Raw genomic sequence first — 23340 nt, 5'->3', positions numbered from 1 at the left:
TAAACAGAATCACTGAGTAGGAAAAAGGATCACCTTGTGGCAGTATTTTGTTGAACCACCTTTTGTGTACAGAATATTCTATAGCCACTGTATTATATTTTAAGTATAATGTAAACCAGGAAAACACAGAAGTGATTATTGATGCTAGACTTTTTATCAGAACTAACTTCACCTGTTCCTCATGAGCACTCAGAGATCATCACAATGATAGCAATCTAAAAGGCCTTTCTTCTGTATCATCTGCCAGAGTTTCGTTTCTGCTCATTCACAGAATACTTTACATTTAACAGGCTGGACAACTTGATGACGTCTTTTAAATGCCAAGCAGTTATAGATCACATTTCTATGATGGGATAGAAGCAGGATGAAAGTCATATACAAGCAGCGTTTGGAGCTGAGAACATTCTCTGTTTGTTATACGAAGCCTGGGAAAATAAAGGATGTTTGCAGAGTTTAGGGCCTTACTGTTTGATCAGGATATAAAACGCCTAAACTTCCTGTGAGACTTATCAAATATGAAATTACTTTTATTGGTGTTTAGTTTCGCTTTTCAGTCATAATATATATATATATATATATAATTTTTTTTCTCCATAAAACCATTTAATTTGCATCTCACCACACTGAACACTTATGGTACCTAACAAAATACTTTAACAGTGCAGATCAAAAATAGTTTTCAACAGCAGTAAAACGGTTTCATTATCTCCTGTTTAGTTCATTGCCTTCTTGTACTACATGCTTCCTTCATAAAATTATGCTCTGCGGTACTCTGTTGTAATATTTGTTTTGCTTATACAAATTATACTGGAGAACTTCCAGTTTAGACTGCTTGAAACCACCCAGAGCACTGCACCAACGTCACATAAAAAGATATCTGATTTCCAGCATATATGAACAAATATTTTCTTTCTTCAGTTTCACTTCCTTTTGAAGAAGCTGGGTTCTCAAGATATGCAAAACTAAACAGTGCATATTCAATTATTCAACTAGCTTTGAGAACCCTGTGTTTACCAAAATCCGAACACATGCTCCCACCATAGACAGTAAAACGCAACCGCACGCTCCTCCTACAACCAATGAGCGAAGCGGGGATTGTGACGTAGGCGAGGTGGGCGTGCACGTGTGCTTCGCTTTTAATTATTCATAAAGCTGACCAATTGAGCAGCGTATGTAAATATGGCAGGTTTAAATGTATCTGTAGGCTTATCCCAGACTCAGTGAATGAACGCTGGACTGGAGCGAGTAGCACGACTGTGATGAACTGAAGTCCGTTCAATTATATGGATTCTCTTGCGCTGTTAAAATAGCTTTTAAAATCCACGATTTGATCCCGAGTTGACATTGTATATATAGTCGGGGCACCCAGCTGCCACCCAGCGAGCGGACGGGTTCGTCATGTCCTCCGCGGGGGAGTCGGAGCAGAGCCGGCGCTGTTGTGTTCTGTCCTGGGAGCAGGTGCAGCGTCTGGACTCCATCCTGGGAGAATGTGTCCCGATCCACGGCCGAGGAAACTTCCCGACACTATCCGTTCAGCCACGGCTTATCGTGCAGGTACAGTAGCCTCTCTAACCCGCACATAAAACACGATCAAACCTCGGCTGAACTCAGCTCTCAGTTCTAGTTGAAAATGGAATGCATTTAGAAATGTGTCCAGAACACCAATTTCGAATTTTAAGATAATTTAGAACATTTCTTAAGGATTCTAATGAATTGTTTATGACGAAACAAAATATGCATTTAGGCTACATACAGGCTATTAAGATTCAAATTTATTTTCTTTCTAAATGCTCACAAAAACGTAATTGTTTTATTTTATTACGGCATAGTAAGCGTGTTCTTACGCACTACGGGAAGCAACATGATCAAATACACTGTAGCCTATTTGAAATGTAGAACAATTAGGCCTATTCATAATAATCAGGGAAACTTTACATCTTAATTGATTTAAGATTTGAAAAAAAGTTATGTTTTCTAATTTAAATTATTATGTTAACTAAACAAATAGGATTCTGATGATGTTTCTGTACAGCCCCAGAATTTCGTCCAACAAGTAATAGTTTATACAGCTACTACTGTACGTTAGCCTGTTTATGGTTGCCAAAATGCCAAGCGACGTAAAAACCGAAAGTGGTATGAGTTTATTGGCTATTTTCAACGACTTCAACCTCACCATGAAAAGCAGGAATTATAGGATTTATGAAATCATAAGGATCATATTTTATGAGACACAACTTGTTAATCCATGCTATTTCTCTAGTGTCATGAACACATCACTGACATTCAGGAAATGATTGGATTAATCTGGCATTATCATCAGGAGGGGAATGACAGTTCAGCATGTAGTATGTATTTAATAATGTTTATGCACTGACATCCTTAATGCACAGTTTAATTAGATATAGCTATACTGTTAAAAATATTAATATATTAAGCATCTCAAGCATTTTTATAAACATCTCATCTTCATCTAACATTTCAGTATAATCTGTCAGTTTCACAGTTAGGTGCCAAGAAGATTTTGTTCTTGATTATTTTACTGTAATTGATACATTCAGCTTTTGCAGTCAGTCATGACTTTGGCAGCCTTGCTGGAAAAGGTTTATGTGGGACTGCAGCTTTTCTTCCGTGCTGAATTCCAGCAGATATCAGCAGGTGTTTGTGCAATCACTTCATTTCAGTCACTTTAACAACCAGAGAGACTCTTCATATTATTTACGATATTAATCCATACACAAAATGCACTTGCCCTTCAACAAAACTTCATTTTTTATTTTTTTTTGTAAAAAAATAAACTAGGATGAAGATGCAGTTTTGTGTATTTGCTTGGTAAAGATCATTTTAATAGCAGAGACAGATGTTACAAACTCATAGGCCTACTTCTGTATACTTCAAAATTTTAAGGTTCTTTTTTTTTACTTCTTTCTTTTATTAGGCTTTGTTTTAATTACAAACTCACTGTTGCAAGGAAGCCAGTTCACACAATTAACTGTGAAACGAGATATATAGCATTTTTTTACCCAGCTGTATTAAATGGGTTATTCAGAATTAGGCCACTCTTTGATGACATCACTGAGGTTTCAAATAAAAGTGCTCATTACTCTACCATCTGGTAGTTTCTAATGCGAGCGCCACAGAAAAGAACAGACGTTTTAGGTCTTTGGTATCTCATTAATATTATTTTTTATTAATTATGATAAAGCTATTCACTTTTATTCTAAATAAGACCCTTAACAAGATGCTCTCAGTAAGGCCAGTAGTCAACTTTTCACTAGTCCCACAACAAATATGATAAATGTCTATGTATTTTTATCTTGGCAGATGCATTTCACATCAATGCACTACAAAGAACAGTCATTACACGCTACACTTCATGGTTACAACCTTTCATGAAGCATAAAATCTGGTTTACTTCACAGTTTAGGTTGGTCAAAACTGCCCACTGGTACAGGAAGAGACTGTCTGACTGACACATGAAGCAGCCAAATGCAGTTTCCTGTTATTCCTCCTGAATATCCTGTTCAGAAAACACCTTCATTACTTCCCTTCCAATTACATCCACAGAATTGCTATCCATCCAAACTTAATAAGTGCAGATTATTTCCTACACAGAAGACAGTCAATATATAATTCTGCTCATGACAATGTAGTATGCTTGCTGCTACAGTAAGTGCTTCAAAAACTCTTATCAATTATCTTTGTTACTCTTATTTCAAATGTCTTTGAAAAAAAAAAAACCCTTTGATTAGTTCATTCTAACAAGTGCTAACAGTACTAACAAAGAATACTTTACACTGAAGAAAAAAAGGTCCACCTATTTCATCTTAAAAACTGAAGTTCACTTGCTGCCTTACATTATTAAAGAGCCAGTAAGATGAAAATTCTAAGCTTCTTATCACTGTTTATAAGTCCTGTACATTAGGTTTAAATCCATCCCAGGTTAAAAAAAACATTGTCATTTTGTAAAAATATCATTTTAAAATTACCTCAATTCTCAGAGATCCCTAAACGGTTCGCGCGAAGCTGTTCAAAAGATTCAGTTTCCTTAAACCCCACCTTTCGGTAGCATACTGTGTTCTGATTGACATAGTCAGTTTTGATTGGTTGTCCCGCACACAACTTCACGGTAAACAATGCGTTAGCATCTTTTTGGGGTGAATTATGTCTTATTCCTCTCATCGCGAAGCAAACAGTAAAATAAAAAAATTGAAAAGTCTCGCTGCTTTTTCTTCTGTGTGGGTGTATTCAAGCCGGGCGCTTCATTTTGAATCTGAATAGCGCGTTCAGCGCGGGGGCGTGGTCACATTAGATATAACGAAGGGAGACATGAAAAACAGATATCGCATTGTTTTCATATGGATTACTTTATCACAGAATATCTGTTAGCAGCACTTGTTTAGTTTTAAAGTAGACATGTCAAGCTTTCTATAGATATCTCTCTCATGTCTCTTCGTTGAGTATTCACGGAGTTACACTTCATTTTAATGACGTGTTTGTAAATGACGATCAGCGCAGAGAAAGGCTGCAGACAGCACACATACTGATAAGACGCTCGGGAGAAAACAAACACATAACTTCATAATCATACTTCGCGTTGTGATTCGGAGATGCTCGTTGTTCTAATAAAGTTGGTAATGAACCCTCTTTTATGGCCAAACGCTTTGAAAATCCCGCTGTACTCACCGAGATTAGAAAATCACTCATCAGTGAAATGCCATTGGTTCTTCTGATCTTCATTCTTTGGCAGTGAAATTAAAACACACTGTCTCCTCGACATGATGCTCTCACACCAACCAGAGCGTCTGTGTGTGTGTGTGTGTGTGTGTGTGTGTGTTGGGGGGGTGGGGCAGGTCAGAGTTTTGTTTCTCCCAAGACGGTAGGCGGAGATTATTATGCAAAGTGTTCCTAGTGACGTACATAGAGATGGGCAAAAGATTTGAAATCTATAACGACTCGTTTCAGCGATTCAGAGTCGACTCCTTACTTTAGAAGCCAATAACTTTATAAATCGTGTACTTTTTGGTTGAATTACTTTGCACATTGTTTACACTGATGGACAGCTACATCATACACTGTAATACAGGTAATTTTTGATTTCCCATCTGTGTGGCTCTTTAAGTTTAATCAACTTGGTTGTACAAATCATTTCAATTGCATTAAACCAACATATAACTTATGCAAAGTTGAAATAAATTGCTCAATTGGTTTTGATGAGTTAATGTAAAAAAATGTATATGGATTAATCACAACTTTTTTTGTTTGAATAATCGTGGTTAATCACACACTTATCAACACATTAAGCATATAGCATTTATCTTGTTTAACATGTTCAGAGAGAGAGAGAGAGAGAGCCCTATTTTTGATTTTGGGACCATTTCTCCCTAAGACTTTTGACTCTATAAACTTTTTGCCTCAATAAACTTTTGTTTTGCAATTTGCTGCTTATCCATCCATGATAGTTCAATTTCAAATAAAATTTTGGTATGTTTTAGCTTACCTCAAGGACATCCAAGATGTAGGTGTCTTTGTTTCCACAGTAGTTTCCATTTTTATATTTTTAGGTCAAACCGTTCTTGTCTGTGACTCACATAATGGATGTCTATGGTCTCCACCTCAAAGAGCATGCACAGAGGAGTCAAAATTAAACAATTCCCCATCGTAAGTACACATTGATGACCTAAGACACGAAACGAGCGGTTTGTGTAAGAAAACGAACAGTATTTATATCTTTTTTACCTCTTGTACACAACCACGTCCAACTGATTTGAGGGCGCGCGTGCTTCCTGATGTGACTTGTGCGCGCTCACCGCAATCACGGAAAGAGCCGTAAATGATCTCTCGCGCGTGTATGTTACTGTTTGTTTACTGTTTACCACACGATACACCAACAATCTGCACTGTCTGAAATATAATGCAGTAATTGTAATGAATTAATTGGTTTATAATGCACCCTCTAATCGTTGCGATTATAATAAACACAACACATTTCTCACTTTATTGACAGCGTGCCATTGGGTCCCTCTGGCATTGGACGTCGCCTCCAAGTTATACATGGCAAACAAAACACAACGTGCAAAACGCTGCGACTCAACAGAAGAGAAAACTCAGTTCTTGATCTGTGTATACTGGTTCAAATAAATATGGTTGTGAAAAAAATTCACAACACAACAGGAAGCATGCGAGCCCTCAGATCACTTGGACGTGGTTGTGGTAAGAGGTAAAAACAATATAAATACTGTTCGTTTTCTCAAACAGACCGTTAGTTTCGTGTCTTAGGCCATCAATGTGTATTTACGAAATTTAGTTTGAAAGTGAACTATCCCTTTAATAAGGTAGTTGTTAAGTTTAGGTATGGGCTGGATTAAGGGATCTAATATATGTTCATGCAGAATAAAGCATAAACATAGAACAAGTAAAACAGTATCAACCTAAACACAAATAACCTTCTATATACTATATATACCTATACATAAAATAGAGACTACAAACTGTACAAATGCTTCACATAAATACTTTTCATGTGCAAATGGAAAGTCAAGCAGCTGGCTGGTGAGCAGTGCAAGATGATTTGTAATGCATGAGCATGTAAATATATACATGTTATTGAGTCTTATGTGGAATTATGTACACACAGCAATGTGTGTGACAAGTGTGTAGTGCACTTAGAGGAGAGTGTGTTACTACAGGTAATATGCATGCTAATAAGCAACTAATTAATAGTGATAACTGGCCCCTAAACTAAGGTTTTACCATTTTGTTTACAGCTACCAGGAATCAAACTCAAAAATATGTTGCTCACCAGAAGTTTGTTTGTTGCATGGGATCGGTATTTGGTGTTGTTGTAAAGCACTCACCATTCTTAAAACCAAGTGCAGGAAGAACTCTTTGACATAAATCACCACAATATCATTTATTTTCTCTGTGGTATCATTACTGTAGTGTTGCTTGGCATACACTGGCCTGTTTAGCAGACGATGTTGGCTTGTTTGTGGCACATAAGGTTAACAGTGCATTAATCCTGTTGGAAACAGTAGACTTGTGTTGCCTGAGCTGACATGGCATTCGTTTGGTAAAGAGGAGCCTGGCAAGTTTTCTATTTGGCCAGAGTGTAAACTAACTCTTCAGGATTATTATAATTATTAGTATTAAATCAGAAAGGATACACAGACTCTACATCTAAGCCATTCCCATTGTTCCTGACTTAGAACAGGTGCTTTTCTGAGAATGTGAATGGACGTTTTAAAGGAATTCATCCATGTAACATAATCCTGATTAAAACCAAGGGCTGGAATCAGTGTGGTATAAATTACAACATACACCCTTACCTGCAGGGGGAGCTAATCAGCAGAGCCTTTTTAGCCTTCTTTTTACGTAAAAAAAGCGTCTTTATTTTATTTTATTTTTTAAATGTATCAAAATTAACCTCCGGAAAAGTTAGTTTTGTGAAATTTCAAGAATCAAAAAGGGATAGTTCAAGTTTTGTCATTACTTACTCATCCTCTTTTTGTTCCAAACCTGTAAGACTTTCTCTCAAGTGTAAACCGTATGTAGCTCCGCCCCTTCTCAGTGCTGTGCTCATTGCCTTCTGTGTTCCAGATTATATTTCTACAGCATGAAGGTAAGGTCGAATTTATGAATGAACCGCTCGTTTTATCACAACACTTGATTTCTTTCAACACGAGACAGTAGAGAAGTCAGTCAGTAGATGGGAAAACAACGTAACAGGCGCAGTTTATTTGAAAGAGTAACTCAGATATTCAGATTTTCTTGTTAATTAAAAAAGTTATGCATTACTTTACTAGTTTCTTGAAAAAAGTGATCTGATTATGAACTCACGTTGCTTTTAATGCATTACCCCCAACACTGATCATTTGGCTTTATATATTATGGACCACTTTTATGGAGCTCACATTCGATAGTCTTCACATTTGAAAAAGTATTTTGGACATGCTGTGATTTTCTTTTGTCATCCACAGAAAAAAAAAAAAAAAGTATTGGTTTGGAATAACACAAGGGTGAGCAAATGATGACATATTTTGGGGTTTTTGTTTGGAAATTCAGATGAAACAATCTTTAAACAAGGTATTTACAGAACTGGTGTAATGGAAGTTATGTATGAGTAAGTGCTTAAAGCTTTATCTGAGCTTTATATAACACTTAGGATTATCCGCATGGCCATCCAATAGCTAGAATTGCAAAGATTCCATTAAGTGAATATTTGGGAAAGATTTAAAGGGTAAAATCGTCTTAGTCTAGTCTAGTACAGTGGATTCACTGACTCATGTCTTGAGCCTGGGCCAGTGTCAGAGACTCTGTGGTTCATTCATCCCTTTGCATTTGGCACTGACAGTGAGACCGACTGCCCAGAGTGGCTGTGGGTGTCCAGGGGGCAGTGATGCTGTCCTGTTGGCCTGCTCTCCAGCCTGGACCTGTAAAACGAGGTGTGGAAAGTTGCCTTAAAATCATCCCAGAAATAAAACAGAGAACCTATTTTAAGACAGGTTGGAAAACAAAACAGGCTTTGTCAGTGGCAGTCAGACCAGTGTATTTGTGGCTATTCTGCAAGTCTTCAACACAGGGTCAAAGGAAGCAGCCGTGTCTTATTTATTTATTTTTATCAAAAAGAAAAAAATGAAGTCTGATCAACTCAGTAGAGGTATGCTATATAATCATAATAAGCATGTACAACATTTTTTTTTTGTTGTGATTGACTTGATAGGAGCAATCAATGTGCACTGTATTTTAATTAGTTATTTTTAAAGAGCATTTTCTCTATATTTTACATTAATTTAAGTCTTTCTTTGTATGTGTGCTGCTCGTGAACATGCCCTAAGCACTCTCATATGTGCTGCATGCTGCTGAAAATGATTCTCTGTAATCATAAAATTAAAATCAATGTCCCTATTTGAGTTTCAGATTTGTGCAGTGTGAGCAGTAGTCATTTATGAAGTTTTGTTAGCCATCTGTAACTAGATACCGCACATCAGTAACCAAACACTTTCAGACAGATGGCTAACATAACTACACATGGTTCTCTTTGCTGGAAAAAAAAAGTTTTTCTGGCAGCTCTGTTGTATGGTCATTCAAAGGTATTCGAAAGTTTCATTTCATGTCCTTTTATGTACCTTTGCTACATCCCAGAAAAACAACATTTTTTTTTTCTGGAGCACTGTGGTGTTTTTCATCTTGAGTGCTTATCCAGTGTAGTTAGATTTTTTTCTCCTGGTTACTTTAGAAATGTTGTCAGATGCGTTCAGACAGATATCTGGTGATGAAATAAATGTTTGGCATTTAGTTCCCGAGATATATAATAGCACACACCTTAATAATAATAATAATAATAATAATAATAATAATAATAATAATAATAATAATAATACATTTCTATTTAGTATAACGCCTTTAAAAAAGTAAGAGTTTCTCAAAGCGCTTAACAACACAAGCAAACACAACAATCCAGAGTAATACTCAAAAATACTGAATAATAATCAGTTAAAAACATGACCAAAATAAAACGTTTTAATACGAAATTTAAAAACCCCAACTAATTTTCTTCCCTGATGTCAGCCGGGAGAGAATTCCACAATTTGGGGGCATAGGATGAAAATGCCTGATCACCCCCAGAATGCAGCCGTGTTTTAGGAACGACTGAAGGACCACTCTGAGAAGATCTCAAATTGCGACTAGGTGAATAGGGAATTAAAAGCTCAAGCAAGTACTGAGGAGCCAGACCATGCAGTGCCTTGAATGTTAACATGAGAAATTTAAAATCAATGTGAAATCTAACCGGGAGCCAGTGCAAGAATTCCTAAACGGGAGTTAAATGATCAACAAACCTGGCCCCTGAAAGAATTCTGGCTGCTGAATTTAGTACATTTCGAAGTTTGGTTAATACATGTGACTCAAATAAGAAGGGCATTTCAATAATCTAGACAAGAAAAGAGAAACTTACTAACCTAACCTAACCTTTCAGCAATAGTCATGCAATATTTCTCAGATGAAAGTATGAGGTCTTAACAGTGTTTAGCACGAAAGGCTCGAATGACAACCTTAACACCTTATTCACTGCATAGCAATACTGGGTTGGGTAAATGTGTGTCACTCTCAATTTAAAACAACACTCCTTTTATTTTATAACTATTTTTGTCTAATCCCTGAGAATGTACGTTGTTTTAAAAGTTGTCCATTAGTTGATGTCAGTCGGCTTTGGAATCTACCTGGTTGGCCTCCTACTCTCTGTTTATGGAAGCATATGGGGAGCAATATTTAATTTGGGATGTAATATGCAAAATGACAATGCAATATGTAAAAAAGGCAATGCATTTCTGTATTTACATTTACATTTTCCAATACATTTGTGCAGCGTTTGGTGAAAATTCAAATGAAAATTAAATTGCATAATTTTCAACACATTTTCATATTGCATTGTCATTTTGCAAATTACATTCCAAATTGAATATTGCTACCCATATGCTTCCATATCTTTGTGCTAGAACAATGTAAAGGTAGAGTAACTGAAGGTCAGAAAAGTAAGAACGCTGCCAAGAGCTTTTAAACAAAGACCAGCAGTGACTTTCATTTGCCAGAACTAATCAGTTTCACCAAGGAAAACTAAATCCTTTCTGTAGTGAAGAGTTTCATCTTGGTTCTCACCTGTTTCCAAACGAGTAGAGGTGTTTGTTCGTTTGTTCCTAGTTCCTTACTTAATAATTTAAGGTACATTTAGAACAGATAAAAAAGTGATTTATTCCGATTTAACTCATGACAGTCCTGCAATTAATCGCGATTAAATATTTTAATCTGTTTGCAGTCTTTATTTTGACTAAATTGATTATGCTTTTTCAGCAAGCTCCAAGACAAAGACTATGAATGGTCTGAATGATTCAGATAGTATAAATATCCTTTCCCTTCTGGGTAAATGAAGCTTGGTTTTGTGTCAGTGTCATACAAACCTCTGCACACATGCAATAGCACAGAGAAGTCTGAGCACTCCTGAAAGTATGGTCATGGACCCAGACAACACTGTCGTAACTTTATAAAGTTATAGGTGTCAAATTTGTAAAAAAAAAAAAAAAAAAACATTTGCAAACAAATCACCTTTAATAGCATCTTTTTCTGTCTCCACCTGTAGGTGGTGCGCGCTCGTCTGGAGGAGCGAGGTGTAGTGGTGCGCGATGTGAAGCTGAACGGTTCAGCTGCCAGTTATGTGCTCCACCAGGACACTGGCCTGGGCTACAAAGACCTGGACCTGATCTTTGGTCTGAGTCTGACCGATGACAGGACCTTCCGTCTGGTGAAGGACGTGGTCCTGGACAGCCTCCTGGAGTTCCTGCCCGCCGGTGTGAGCCGGGACCGCATCACCGCCCTGACCCTGAAGGAAGTGTACGTGCAGAAGCTGGTGAAGGTTCGCAATGACACGGACCGCTGGAGCCTCATCTCACTTTCCAACAACACTGGCAAAAACGTGGAGCTGAAGTTTGTTGACTCCCTGCGACGGCAGTTTGAGTTCAGCGTGGACTCTTTTCAGATCGGCTTGGACTCGCTGCTGCTTTTCGACCGTTGCTCCGCGACGCCCATGTCTGAAAGTTTCCATCCCACTGTGCTCGGAGAGAGCATGTATGGAGACTTTGAAGAAGCGCTGGGACACCTACATGCCAAAATCATCGCTACGCACAGTCCAGAGGAGATCCGTGGAGGGGGCCTCTTGAAATACTGCCACCTGCTGGTAAGAGGTTTCCGTCCAGCGTCCGAGGCACAGATGAAGACGCTCCAGCGCTACATGTGCTCACGATTCTTCATCGACTTCCCAGACATCCACGAGCAGCAGAGGAAGCTGGAGGCGTACCTGCAGAACCACTTTAACGGCATGGCGCACAAGCGGTACGATTGCCTCGTGACACTCCACCGTGTTGTAGATGAAAGCACCGTGTGTCTCATGGGCCACGAGCGGAGGCAGACGCTCATGCTCATCTCCTCTCTGGCGCTACGTGTGCTGGCCGAACAGAACGCCATTCCCGCACTGTCTAATGTTACGTGTTACTACCAACCAGCGCCCTACATCAGAGACGTCAACTTCAGCAACTATTATGTAGCACATGTGCATTCGCCCATTTCCACCTGTATCAACTCATATCAGACATGGCTGCCTTGTAGCTGAGCTATAAAAGGGCAAAAACACTGCAGTTGTTTAGTTAAAACCCAGACTTTGCAGGGGAAATCTCATTAAAACATGTCTACGTCATAATGCACTTCAGAAAAAAGAAAGTATATTTTGCATAAAGAAATTTTCATTACAAAATTGTGATTTTCGTTGTATCTTCTTATTGTGTATTCTTAAAATTAAAGTATTTGTTTATTTAAATTGGCAAAAATTCAGGACAATACAACAAATACTATATATTTTAGAGAATTGAATAATACTACTACTAATAATAATGGTCTTACAATCATGCTTAATCTTCTTTGTACAAAATATAATTTTTCTTTTATTTATTTTTTCCTTTTGAGCTGAAATATGACCCAGACATGTTTTTTTGAAATGCGTCATTTGATTCACCATTTAATTTGACCATTTTGTTCTTTTGTGCCAAATTGGATAGAGACCAGATGTGAAATATTGTGTCTTGGATGCCACTAATGGACCCACAGTTATATTGGACTCTACTATACTGGAATACTCGAAATGAAAACTCTTTGTGAGGATTTTGTCCAGCGCAGATGAAATGATAAAAATGAACACTGGGTGGAAGGTGGGAAAATGTCTAAAGCACTTCTCTGCTCTATGTATGTGTAACTCATTCATGGTTTATAAGTGAAATGTTTTTAAGTTATGAAAAAAAAAAAAAAAAATCAGAAAAACAGTAAATCTGGGAGACTGTGTTCAGTTTTGACTGTGGTTTGCTACTTTCCTTATTAGAAAAACTGAGTACCAAAGACTTTAGATGTAGCAGTTTAAGTGGAATGTTACTTCTGTGACTTCAAGTGCCTGAAACTACAAACTGACATGTATGTTAATTAAAAGTGTTTATTGTTTTGTTCTCCAAGCTACTGTATACTACAGTGTTTTTATTTCCAGGATCAGGCCATTTCCTTTCCAAATCATAAAAAAAGAAAAGAAGGAAAAACAAATATAGTCAAATTTGCCTCTAGTCCTTTTTGCTTATATTCAGAAATGCAATATTACAAAACATATATCTAGATTTAGAAATACATGTATCACAATAAAAAGAGTATAAGGAAATAATCATATTTATGATGTCACAAAATAATCATAACATTAATGGTCCTAAAAAAAAAGAATGCTAATTATATTTTGCATTCTTGAAGGACACTATTTGAACTATATTTGGACACTTAAGTACAACTTGAGTTCCTTTGCATTAGATGAAAAGGTATCAAAAAGTGCCATTTATTTAAAATTAAATTAATGATTTTAATGATGCATTTAGCAGTTTCAGTCTTTACCTATCATGTATTCCCGGGGAATCGAACCCCCAACCTTGCTCTTCATAGCGCAATGCTCTACCAACTGAGCTAATGAAACACAAAAAAAATCTAAAGGAGTAGTACACAACTAAGTCACAGCTGATGTGGAGAACCTGTGGTTGCTTTGCAGGACATCTCTGTGAACCAAACAAACCAAAAATGATCTGGATGCCAAATAATTAAAAGTCCTTTTAAAAATGACTCAGAAAAGTAGTGTTAGTTTTGAGAAAAGATTCAGCAGCAGATGCCATTATTTGATCTAAAACAGTGACATTCAGACATCTTCTAGTGCTTTAACTGTCTAAATAATTTTGGGGCCACTGTACTGTATGTCTGTGGGACGTGGAGGGTTTATATCTCTCAAAGGGCTGGCTGTGCTTGTGTTGGCCGTTATGCTCATTGTTGCTGAAGACACAGCTGATTAACAGATGTTAGGAGAGCAATGAATGTGCTTGCTTAGAAACAGCTGCTCCACATGTTGTTGTACACGGTGTGTATATGCTACAGGCCATCATTCAAGCACCAGCATCATGGCACCTAATGTATCACTGACTAATAACATCACATACTGTGAGAAACAGGACGCTGTTCCACGGGCTGTTCTTAAACTGAGATTTCAGGTGTGTACAATACATTTAGTTCACATTCACAGATTTAACACAGTTAAGTACACTTTTATAAATTATTTTTTATCTCTTTCTTTTTATCCTTTTTTTATCATTAATTCATCTCTACTTATAGGGTGAACAACTTTTTATATATATATTTTTTAAAAACTATTGTTTTGCCGCCTTGCACTGGTGTTTGCTTCAGGAGATCCAATCCACCCGGTTGTGCATCTGAAATCATCACACGCTCAGAAATACAGAAAAACTAAACAAACAAACAAACAAACAACAGCAACAACAAAAAACAGATGGGAACTCTGGCCTAGGTTCATCCATTACCTCATTTGTGAATGTCATATAAAATAAATAAAGGGTATACAGAATGGTGTACTAGACAGAAAATATCTTATTTCTTAAACAAGTTAATGATTTCTGGTTAGCAAAGGCCATGTCCTCTGGACTCACTGTAATTGCACTGCAAGAACTGTAAAATATGGAACTGAAATTAAAAGAAGAACAGTAAAAACCACTTGGTGAAATATATGGCTAGCGCCTTAACCGTTCGAGTGTGACAGATCATTCCCTGTGATATTAATTTAAAACTCTTACGGGAAGCATGAATACAGCTTGCTGTCAGTTGGATGTCAGATTCAGACAGCTGTTTATGTGGACCATGAAGCATGGCCTGCTGTGACGCTTCATAACGGATTCTCAAATGATCATAATGAAGCTTATTTTGATTACTCAGTCCAAATATTTCTGTTCAGAACTGTTCATAAGCACTGGAGTCATGATGTAAATCATGAAACTGACTGTTTGTGGAAACAAAGGGAGCCAGGCTGAGACGGAGGACCATGTGTTTTGCAGTTCAGAATATTGTTTACATGCCCACTGCTGTTTTCCGCAAGTGGTGTAAATGGCAAGTGACAAAGAAAGAGTCATACAGAGGCATCTGGTTAATATCTGTACCTGAGATAAAATAAGTAAATAAAAAAAAACAATCACACGACATTTGCCACCAGAATTAGCCAATGTAGGTTGACGTTGTGTTTCTCATTTCATCTTCCTCCTTCTGTGTCCTGGAGGCTAATTGGGTCAGAACATGATCCATAATTTCAGATTTGACAAGGAAACATTGGAAAACCTACTAAAGTGACGATGCTAAAAAGATCAGCATATGCTGTGTTTTGGATGCTAAATTTTGACATTGTTCAACTGTTCCACTGACTAGACCAGTGTAGCATTTGGACCAATCAGACACACAGCTATTTGTTACATTTAACAAATAATATCTAACGCCTCCTCATCCAACCAAAGGGTCTATTGACCCTTCCCCCAAAAGGAATCTATCACCTCAAAATGGCCAGAACAGGCCTCTGGTTTCCTAGCATCCATAGGTTCACGATGCCCAGGAATGTGGCTAAACAACTCTTAACTTCAGTCTCTCAGAAACAGACACATAATGCACATACAAAGGGACTCTTCTCTAATCAATTCATAGAAAAACCTTTTTTTGAATTAATTCACATATACTTTAGGGCATTGTGTATACTGTTACTGTTCTTGTATATTGTGTTTTGTGTATTGTATATGTTTTATACATGCTTATAATCACTAGTTAATATATCCCCATCTATATGAGGTTTGGTATCTATGAGTTTGTATTTTCATGATTTAAATTAAAGTGTATATTTTGATGCCAATGCAACACATTAGTTTTAATCTTAATCTTAAAGATTCTTCTCTTGAACCCCCCAATCTAATTTCATATGCAAGACACCAGACTAGAGACAAAGAGTTGTGAAACTTCCCTCCAAAATCACCATTCCTCATTGGCTCATTCAAATCCTGAGGGTGTGACATCATCACCCTTTATGCTGATCACAGATCAGGCCGTTCTTTTAGATTCAGGAATTCCAGGAGAAGATGCTGAGCTAAGAGCTAAGAGCTAAGACTTGACTATTCATTCATCAAGATCCTCTGATTCAAACTGGTCTTTCTCATCAACTCACTTCAGCAGAGACCAACCGGAGCCCCAAAGTGCACCAGGACTCTTTATCAAACAGGCAAGACTTGCAAGTATCAATCTTAGTCTTATTAATTGATACATTAAGTATCATATGCACCTTTTACAAAGGTGTGTTTGAACTAAGAAACTGATGTTTCCTTCAGGCTCTAGATCTGATGCAAATCAAATTGTACCATAGCTTCATGATTTTATTTATTTTCTTTTTACTGCTTAAGCTTTAACCCTTTTCCTATGCCAACTGTATGCATGTGTGTGTGTGTGAGAGACTAGTTTAAGTGTTTATGTAGCTAATAAAGTCTTATTTGTATCGAACTTGAGGTTGTTCATTCCTAATCATGCAGAGTTTTGTTACATGCTCTGAGTAGTATTGTACAGTAAGAAAGTTATTTTCATTAACCAGGAAATTAACGTTCTTAGAATTGAAAGACAGTTGACACTGAGAGGTAAAGTAAATACGTACAGCGAATCTAAATATTTATAATTACTCATAACTAGTTATGATTGATTATTCATATTTCCCCTTTGATCTGAATCGCAACACCAGCATAAAAAAATGTGTCAAAGCTGGTCTCCAGCAATAAAGTCCATATGCTTTCTTATCTAGAATTACTTTAGCTCCATTTTGTGTTTCTGTATCCATTTATTTCTCCTTTCCTTTTTTCTCACTCCTTACATTACCACAATGAATGACAGAACAGGGCTTTTATTTGAAGAAACCTCTCCTAACTATCACATTGTTTAAAATTTCAATTAAAGAAGGAGCACAGACAACATTTTTTAATCAGACTCACTCACATCGTCGTTCAAAACCTGAATGACTTTCTTCCTTGCATGAAAAACAAAAGAAAACACAAAAGGAAATTAAAAGTTGAATCCAATTAAATACACTTATGAAGACTTTATAAGAGTGCAACTGATGATGAGCCATTGTGATTAGTCTAATTAGTGTAGTTTGGCTCCAGCAAAGAAAAGCACAGGTACAGGTGTGCTCACTCCTTCAGACCTTCTTCATGTTGACGGTGCCGCCCCAAATTACAACCACATGATATCATATCATCCCGCTTAACTCGATTCGAGAAGACATCACAAGTGGGGGAGTTGTAGCAGATGTTGCCACCTCTGAAGGAGTGAACGTGACTCAAACATAAAGGATAACTGATGGTAAGGACATTATTAACTGTCTTTACATTTATTTTGAAAGATGACGCTTGCAATTATGGAAAGAGGCGTTACATTTACAATGAGTGCTTGCAGTGTTCGGCCAATCAGAATGCACTGGGTCAGTGAGAGGCGGGGCATAGAGGACCTACAATAATGTAAAAACGGTTATAATACGTGGATCAGGTAATGCGGAGGCAGCGCCTGCATTTACAACTTTCTCAAGCCTTGTTCAGCTCCGCCACCGTCTCACAGCAATCATTTTTATGCCGCAAGGGCTAAACATTCGTGCAGACTGTCTAAACTAAAATATATATGTCTTGCAGACATTCATATGAGAGGTTTAACAGCAAATTAATTCATGGAACAAATGTTATTTTCGAACATGAAAAAATTGCCAAGGTCATAGATGGGCCTGCGTAGAAGTAGCAGAGCAAATTCTAAGTAAACAAAAAGTAGTCTGATTTTATTACCTAAAATATGTTATGTAAAGGATTACATTACTAAAGTTTTTATAATTTAATCTAGAATCAGTAATGGACTACAATTTGTAAGCAGTCTACCCAGCACTAATTATAAAGGGTTTTATGTTTTTGTGGTTTGTTTTGTGAAATAGATAAATCTGTACTATAGGAAGGAACCGGTGTCGACACGCAGCTGTTTCTGCAACCACTTGACTACAAAAACAGTATATCAGCTGTTATTTAATGCATTTGCCACTTTTTGCATTCAGTGTCATTGTGCTTAAATAAAAGATGGCACATGCCTGTGTGTGTGTGTGTTTAATGGTGGAAAACATTCATTCTCTGGGGAATGTGGAGTTTAATTACTTTTTCACTCATTCTGAGGGAAGCCACCTGTAATGACATGCAGAGGAATTCCCCGATGTGTGTTTGTGTGTGTGTGTGTGTGTGTGTGGAAGAGTGAATTTTTGTTCCCAACTTTAGAACACTTGAAGTGGTTGCCAGGGTAACAGAGGAAAACAAATAAAACAAAGTAACTAACAGACTAAACAACACCAAATCTCAAGTCGAGTTGTTTACTATGGGTTGCTAGCACTTTCTTACCTTCTTTTAAACATACTTTGGTGAACACTCCTTTTTTTTTTAAGGACAAAGTTAAAAGGTTTTGGTTGGCTTTTAGCTCATTGGTGTTAACTGTGAGGGACAATGTAAGTCCAAGTGCCCTTGTCTTTTGAAAACAGTATCTCTGACTTGTGTCTTAAAGTCTGGTTCACTTTGGAGCTTATTCTGCCCAATAACCATTAACTTCAGCAGGAAGAGATCATCTGACAGAAATGTAAAGAGACCAAACTCAAGACAAATTTGGTTGTCCCCCCCTAAAAATATGATTGAATACCACACTTTGTATTGCAAATAACAATGTTTTATACTTTAAAAGTTCACTAGGAGATCTCGGAAAATGCTAACTTTAGCTTGATAGCACTGAAAGCAAACGTCCCACTCTCCCTGCAAGTCATTGTCCATAGCCACGCCCCTGAACACATACACGCACACAGACCAGACCATCAGAGACAACTTTACTACAATAAATCATGTGTTATTCACTGGTGAGAGAACTTTATAGCACAGTTAGTAAAGGTATTACAATACCCAGAAGGAAGATGTTTGCGAGATGTCATTCTCGCTCTGTCTGCACAGTGTACGTGAACGCAATGATGACATATCCTGTCTGCGCGAAAAGAGTGCGCAGAGGTATGCAAATACATATTTCATAGGCAGGTTGGAAAGAAAATTAAAACTTTCTTGGTCCTACCCCTTCCACAGAATATGTGAATACATAAAAATACATTTAGCTGTCGGGATGTGAAGAGAATTTCAACCAGCATAACAAAAATATTTCTAAAGACAATCACCTATTGCACCTTTAAATAATTGTGTAAGTAGTAAAACAACACAAATGTGGCAAAAATGTTTTTTAAGTTTAGAAACATTTTGAGTCTCCCCCTCCCTTTCCTCACTTTTTAACTTTGTATAGCTTTTAACTTTGAATTCTTGATTTCCCTCCTTTTATTTAGTGCCTGTCAAGTACTTGACTTGATGTACACTTAAAGTTGTTGAGATATCTTCTAAAGCTTCACAGGAGACAACTATGAGACACCCATATTATTTAGCTAAAGAGAAAAATCTTTAGAAAGATCAGCCACAGCTAACATATACTCAAAATATGGGGGTAGGGGGCATGACAATATTTATTAAATATCTTCGTTCACCTAGATGTTTCTTCATCATTCCTAAATTAAATTAATAAATATTAAGCGTCTCAATTTCCATTAACTAATTGCCAAGTGAAGCCATGTTTATTTATGTAGTGCTTTATACAATGCACATTGTTTCAAAGCAGCTGTAAAGTAATAAAGAGGAAAAAGGAAATGAGTGCTTTAGGTTCCTGTGACCATATGCCAAAATATGGCACTAAAGAGCTCAGCAAATCTGGATCCCATTCAGATGTATTGTCACAAACCCATAAGGGCTTCTTGGAGCAGACATTCTGATGACCGCTGACTTTCAGGTGCAAACATGTGATTGATCGAATGATGTATCATAAAAAAATAAATAAACCCCTCAAAATACAAAACTCAGAAAAGGCCAACTTTCTGACCAAGCTTTCAATCCCAGCCATTCGGTAACCCCTTAAATCTCGAGTCTTATGCAACAGAATTATGTAATTGTGGTTTACTGGTATAAATGGCTCAGTCATGTGATATGCACCTCTCCTCTGGAAATCATTAGCAATGGGCTGATACTGAATGTTTGTACTATGATATCACCCCTGCACCCCCCCCCCCCAGGGGTCTCTGTTTAACCCATATTTAAACGGAGCAAGTGATAATTTAATTCCCCTCAAAACTAATGAAATCTGATTGGAAGGATTACAATAACTTAGCTTTAAAATACATACATACATACATACATACATACATATATATATTTATATATGATCTAATTTCTCATAGATCGATGGAAGAAGTCGCTCTTGCAGGATATTTTGATACCAGTCTTTATTCCTGGTAATGTTTTTGGGCAGAATTATGACAGAGCCCACTCCTTTGGCTGGTCTCAGGATGTTTCACTGCTGACACAACACAGGACTCATGGTAGCGTTCACCTTTTCTTCTCTGAACAATCGATTTTCCAGATGTCCCAAACAGTCAGACAAGAGCTTCATCAGAGAAAATAACTTTGCACTAGTCTTCTGCTGTCAAATCCTTGTACTACTTACAGAGTTTATTCTGTCCTTGATGTTTTTCTCAGGGAGAAGTGGCTTCTTTGCTGCCCTTCTTGACACCAGGCTGTTGTCCAAAAGTCTTGGCCACACAGTGCATGCAGATGCCCTCACACCAACCTGCTGCCATTCCTGAGCAAGTTCTGCACAGCTGGTGACACAGTTCTGAAGCTGACTCATCAGGAGGAGACGGTCCTGGTGCTTGCTGGACACTCTGGGACGTCCTGAAGACTTCTTCACTGCAGTAAATCCTCTCTCCTTGAAGTTGTTGACGATCCGATAAATGGTTCTTTCAGGTGCGATATTCTTTGTAGCAATTTCCTTCCATGTGAAGTCATTTTTTGTTGTTGGTTATTTTTTTTATATATTTATTTTGGCCAATGAAGCTTATAGCAATTATTTAAAATGCATCTAATCAATCTACACCAGGGATAGGCAATGTTGGTCCTGGAGTGCTGACGTCCTGTAGAGTTTAGCTCCTGCCTTGGAAGAAAAACCCTCATCTGCCTGTAGCCTAAGTGATCTTGAAGACCTTGATTAGCTTGTTCAGGTGTGTTTGATTAGGGTTGGAGCAAAACTCTGCAGGACATTGCCATTCCAGGACCAATGTTGACCATCTCTGCTCTACACAATACTCTAGAACAGGGATCCTCAAATCTGGACCTCGAGATCCACTTTCCAGCAGAGTTTAGATCTAACCCTAATCAAACACACCTGAGCATGCTAATCAATGCCAATCAATGTCTTTGGGATCATTAGAAAATCACAGGCAGGTGACTTTGACCAGGGTTGGAGCTAAACTCTGCAGCGCATTGGACTTCCAGGGCAAGATTTGAGGAAGGGGGCTCTAGAAACAATGTCAAGTCAAGTCAAGTCACCTTTAATTATTTATGTTCTTTTAACAAAACAGATTGTGACAAAGCAACTGAACAGCATAAAATAGGAAACTAGCGTGTCAATAGAGCAAAGAGGCAGTTCATCATTGAATTCAGTGATGTCATCATCCAGCTCAGATCAGTTTAAATAGTATCTGTACAATCAAGTCGACGATATCACGAAATTAAGTGTCCCCAGCTAAGAAAGCCAGAGTTGACAGCACAAAGGAACCAAAACTCCATCGGTGACAGAATAGAGGACAAAACTTTGGGAAAAAACATCCTTCTAACGATGTAACAAATACATTGTGTGTTATGGGAAGTGTTCCCGTTTCGGTTTTCATTTAATGTACCCTGAAAATTCTTTAACAGATTTGAATATTAGAAATGTGTTAGTGTGTTATGTGTAAGCCAGGTTAAAGAGATGGGTCTTAAATCTAGATTTAAACTACAAGAGTGTGTCTGCCTCCCGAACAATTTTAGGTAGGTTATTCCAAAGTTTGGGCACTAAATAGGAAAAGGATCTGCCACCAACAGTTGATTTTGATAATCTAGGTGTTATCAAATTTCCTGAGTTTTGTGGACTTAGGAGATTCCGGAACTTAAAGCAGGTAGGTGAACACATAGAGATGAGTCTTAGGCCCCGTCCACACGGAGACGGAGCTTACCCCAATCCGATCTTTTTTTTTTCTCGTCTCAAGAAATATCCGCGTCCACACGAAACCACAAAATGATGTAGTATACATGCCAGACCAGTATTTGGCGCTGTAATTCTGCCACAGAGATACACTTAAAATGGAGAAGAAGACTTGGACTATGCTCATAAACCTTGCGCGTGGTACACAAACGAACATGGAACAATACATTTATTAATCAGTGTTAATTTTAGTTAATAAAAAGACAATCGTTCAGTGTTTGTTCATGTTTTTGTTGCTGTTACGTGATGTAGAGGTGTCTGACTAGGGAGGAGACGTGGGCTGATGACGTCATCGTTTCAGAAAATATACGGATTAGCCGTCCAGACGAAAATGCAAAGACAGCGTTTTCAAATGTATCCACTCTGGGACCCGGTTTCAAAAAAGGGCGGTTTCACCTTACGAAAACGCCGGGTCCATGTGGACAAAACGCCTATCCGATTAAAAATTTGTGCGTATTCACAGAAACGCGTCTCCGTGTGGACTGGGCCTTAATTCCACAAAGGAAATCAAACAATGTGACTTCTTCTTCTTCTTCTTCTTCTGTTGAGTTTTATGGCAGTTTACAAACAAAGTGTATTACCACCATCTGCTGGACTGAGGTGCAGTTCATTTTGGGTTTTTAAAGAAACTGAATAAAAAAAAAAAAAAAAAAAAAATGTAATCCTACATGCTAACTGTGTATCTTTGATGAATGCTACTATAGAGCTATTTATGCTTCCTGACCTGGGCTCTGCCAATAATGTTTCCAAGGAGAATACTTTCTTAGCTGTATTAACTGCCCTTTTCAGTATTTCTCTTTCCCTATTAAACCTTCTACATCTTAAAAGGACATGCTCCACATCTTCTCTCTCTCCACAAACCTCACAATTCCCAGATGGATGTTTCTTTATGATAAATAAATTGCTATTTAAACCAGTGTGTCCTATTCGTAATCTGTTAAACCAAACCTCCTCCTGTCTATTTGTGTAACTGGTCCTTTTCCTTGATATTTCTTGTTGTAATTTATATAAATGTCTACCCCTCCTCTCCTGATCCCACTCAGACTGCCACATTGCATTCACTTTTTGTTTGATTATTACCTTTATCGACTTACTAAGTGGAACATTTATTTGAATTTCCTCTTCTTTTGTTGCCTCTTTTGCAAGTTTGTCAGCTTGTTCATTCCCTTCTATACCTTTGTGTGTGGGGACCCATACAAACTGCACTATTGTTCCCTGTTGATTAATTGTAAACATGATTTG

The 23340-nt window shown here is 37.6% G+C and overlaps 1 protein-coding gene across 1 annotated transcript; it reads left to right on the top strand.

Annotated features, from left to right (window-relative positions):
• The first annotated feature begins 1207 nt into the window (after positions 1-1207).
• On the top strand, positions 1208-13043 carry LOC127935056 (terminal nucleotidyltransferase 5A-like). The gene is made up of 2 exons (XM_052532643.1): positions 1208-1554; positions 11132-13043. The coding sequence occupies exons 1-2, from the start codon at positions 1399-1401 to the stop codon at positions 12155-12157; spliced, it is 1182 nt and encodes a 393-aa protein (XP_052388603.1). The 5' UTR covers positions 1208-1398; the 3' UTR covers positions 12158-13043.
• The last annotated feature ends 10297 nt before the right edge of the window (positions 13044-23340 follow it).

The sequence above is a fragment of the Carassius gibelio genome, chromosome A19 (genome assembly GCF_023724105.1).
Source record: "Carassius gibelio isolate Cgi1373 ecotype wild population from Czech Republic chromosome A19, carGib1.2-hapl.c, whole genome shotgun sequence".
NCBI lineage: Eukaryota > Metazoa > Chordata > Actinopteri > Cypriniformes > Cyprinidae > Carassius > Carassius gibelio.
This window is presented reverse-complemented; position numbering and strand designations above follow the sequence as displayed.

Bases quoted from the DNA above. Each gene is read 5' to 3' on its own strand.
- LOC127935056 (XM_052532643.1), top strand. From the start codon at position 1,399: ATGTCCTCCGCGGGGGAGTCGGAGCAGAGCCGGCGCTGTTGTGTTCTG. The intron at 1,555-11,131 runs GTACAGTAGCCT...CTCCACCTGTAG, and splicing joins AGCCACGGCTTATCGTGCAG to GTGGTGCGCGCTCGTCTGGA.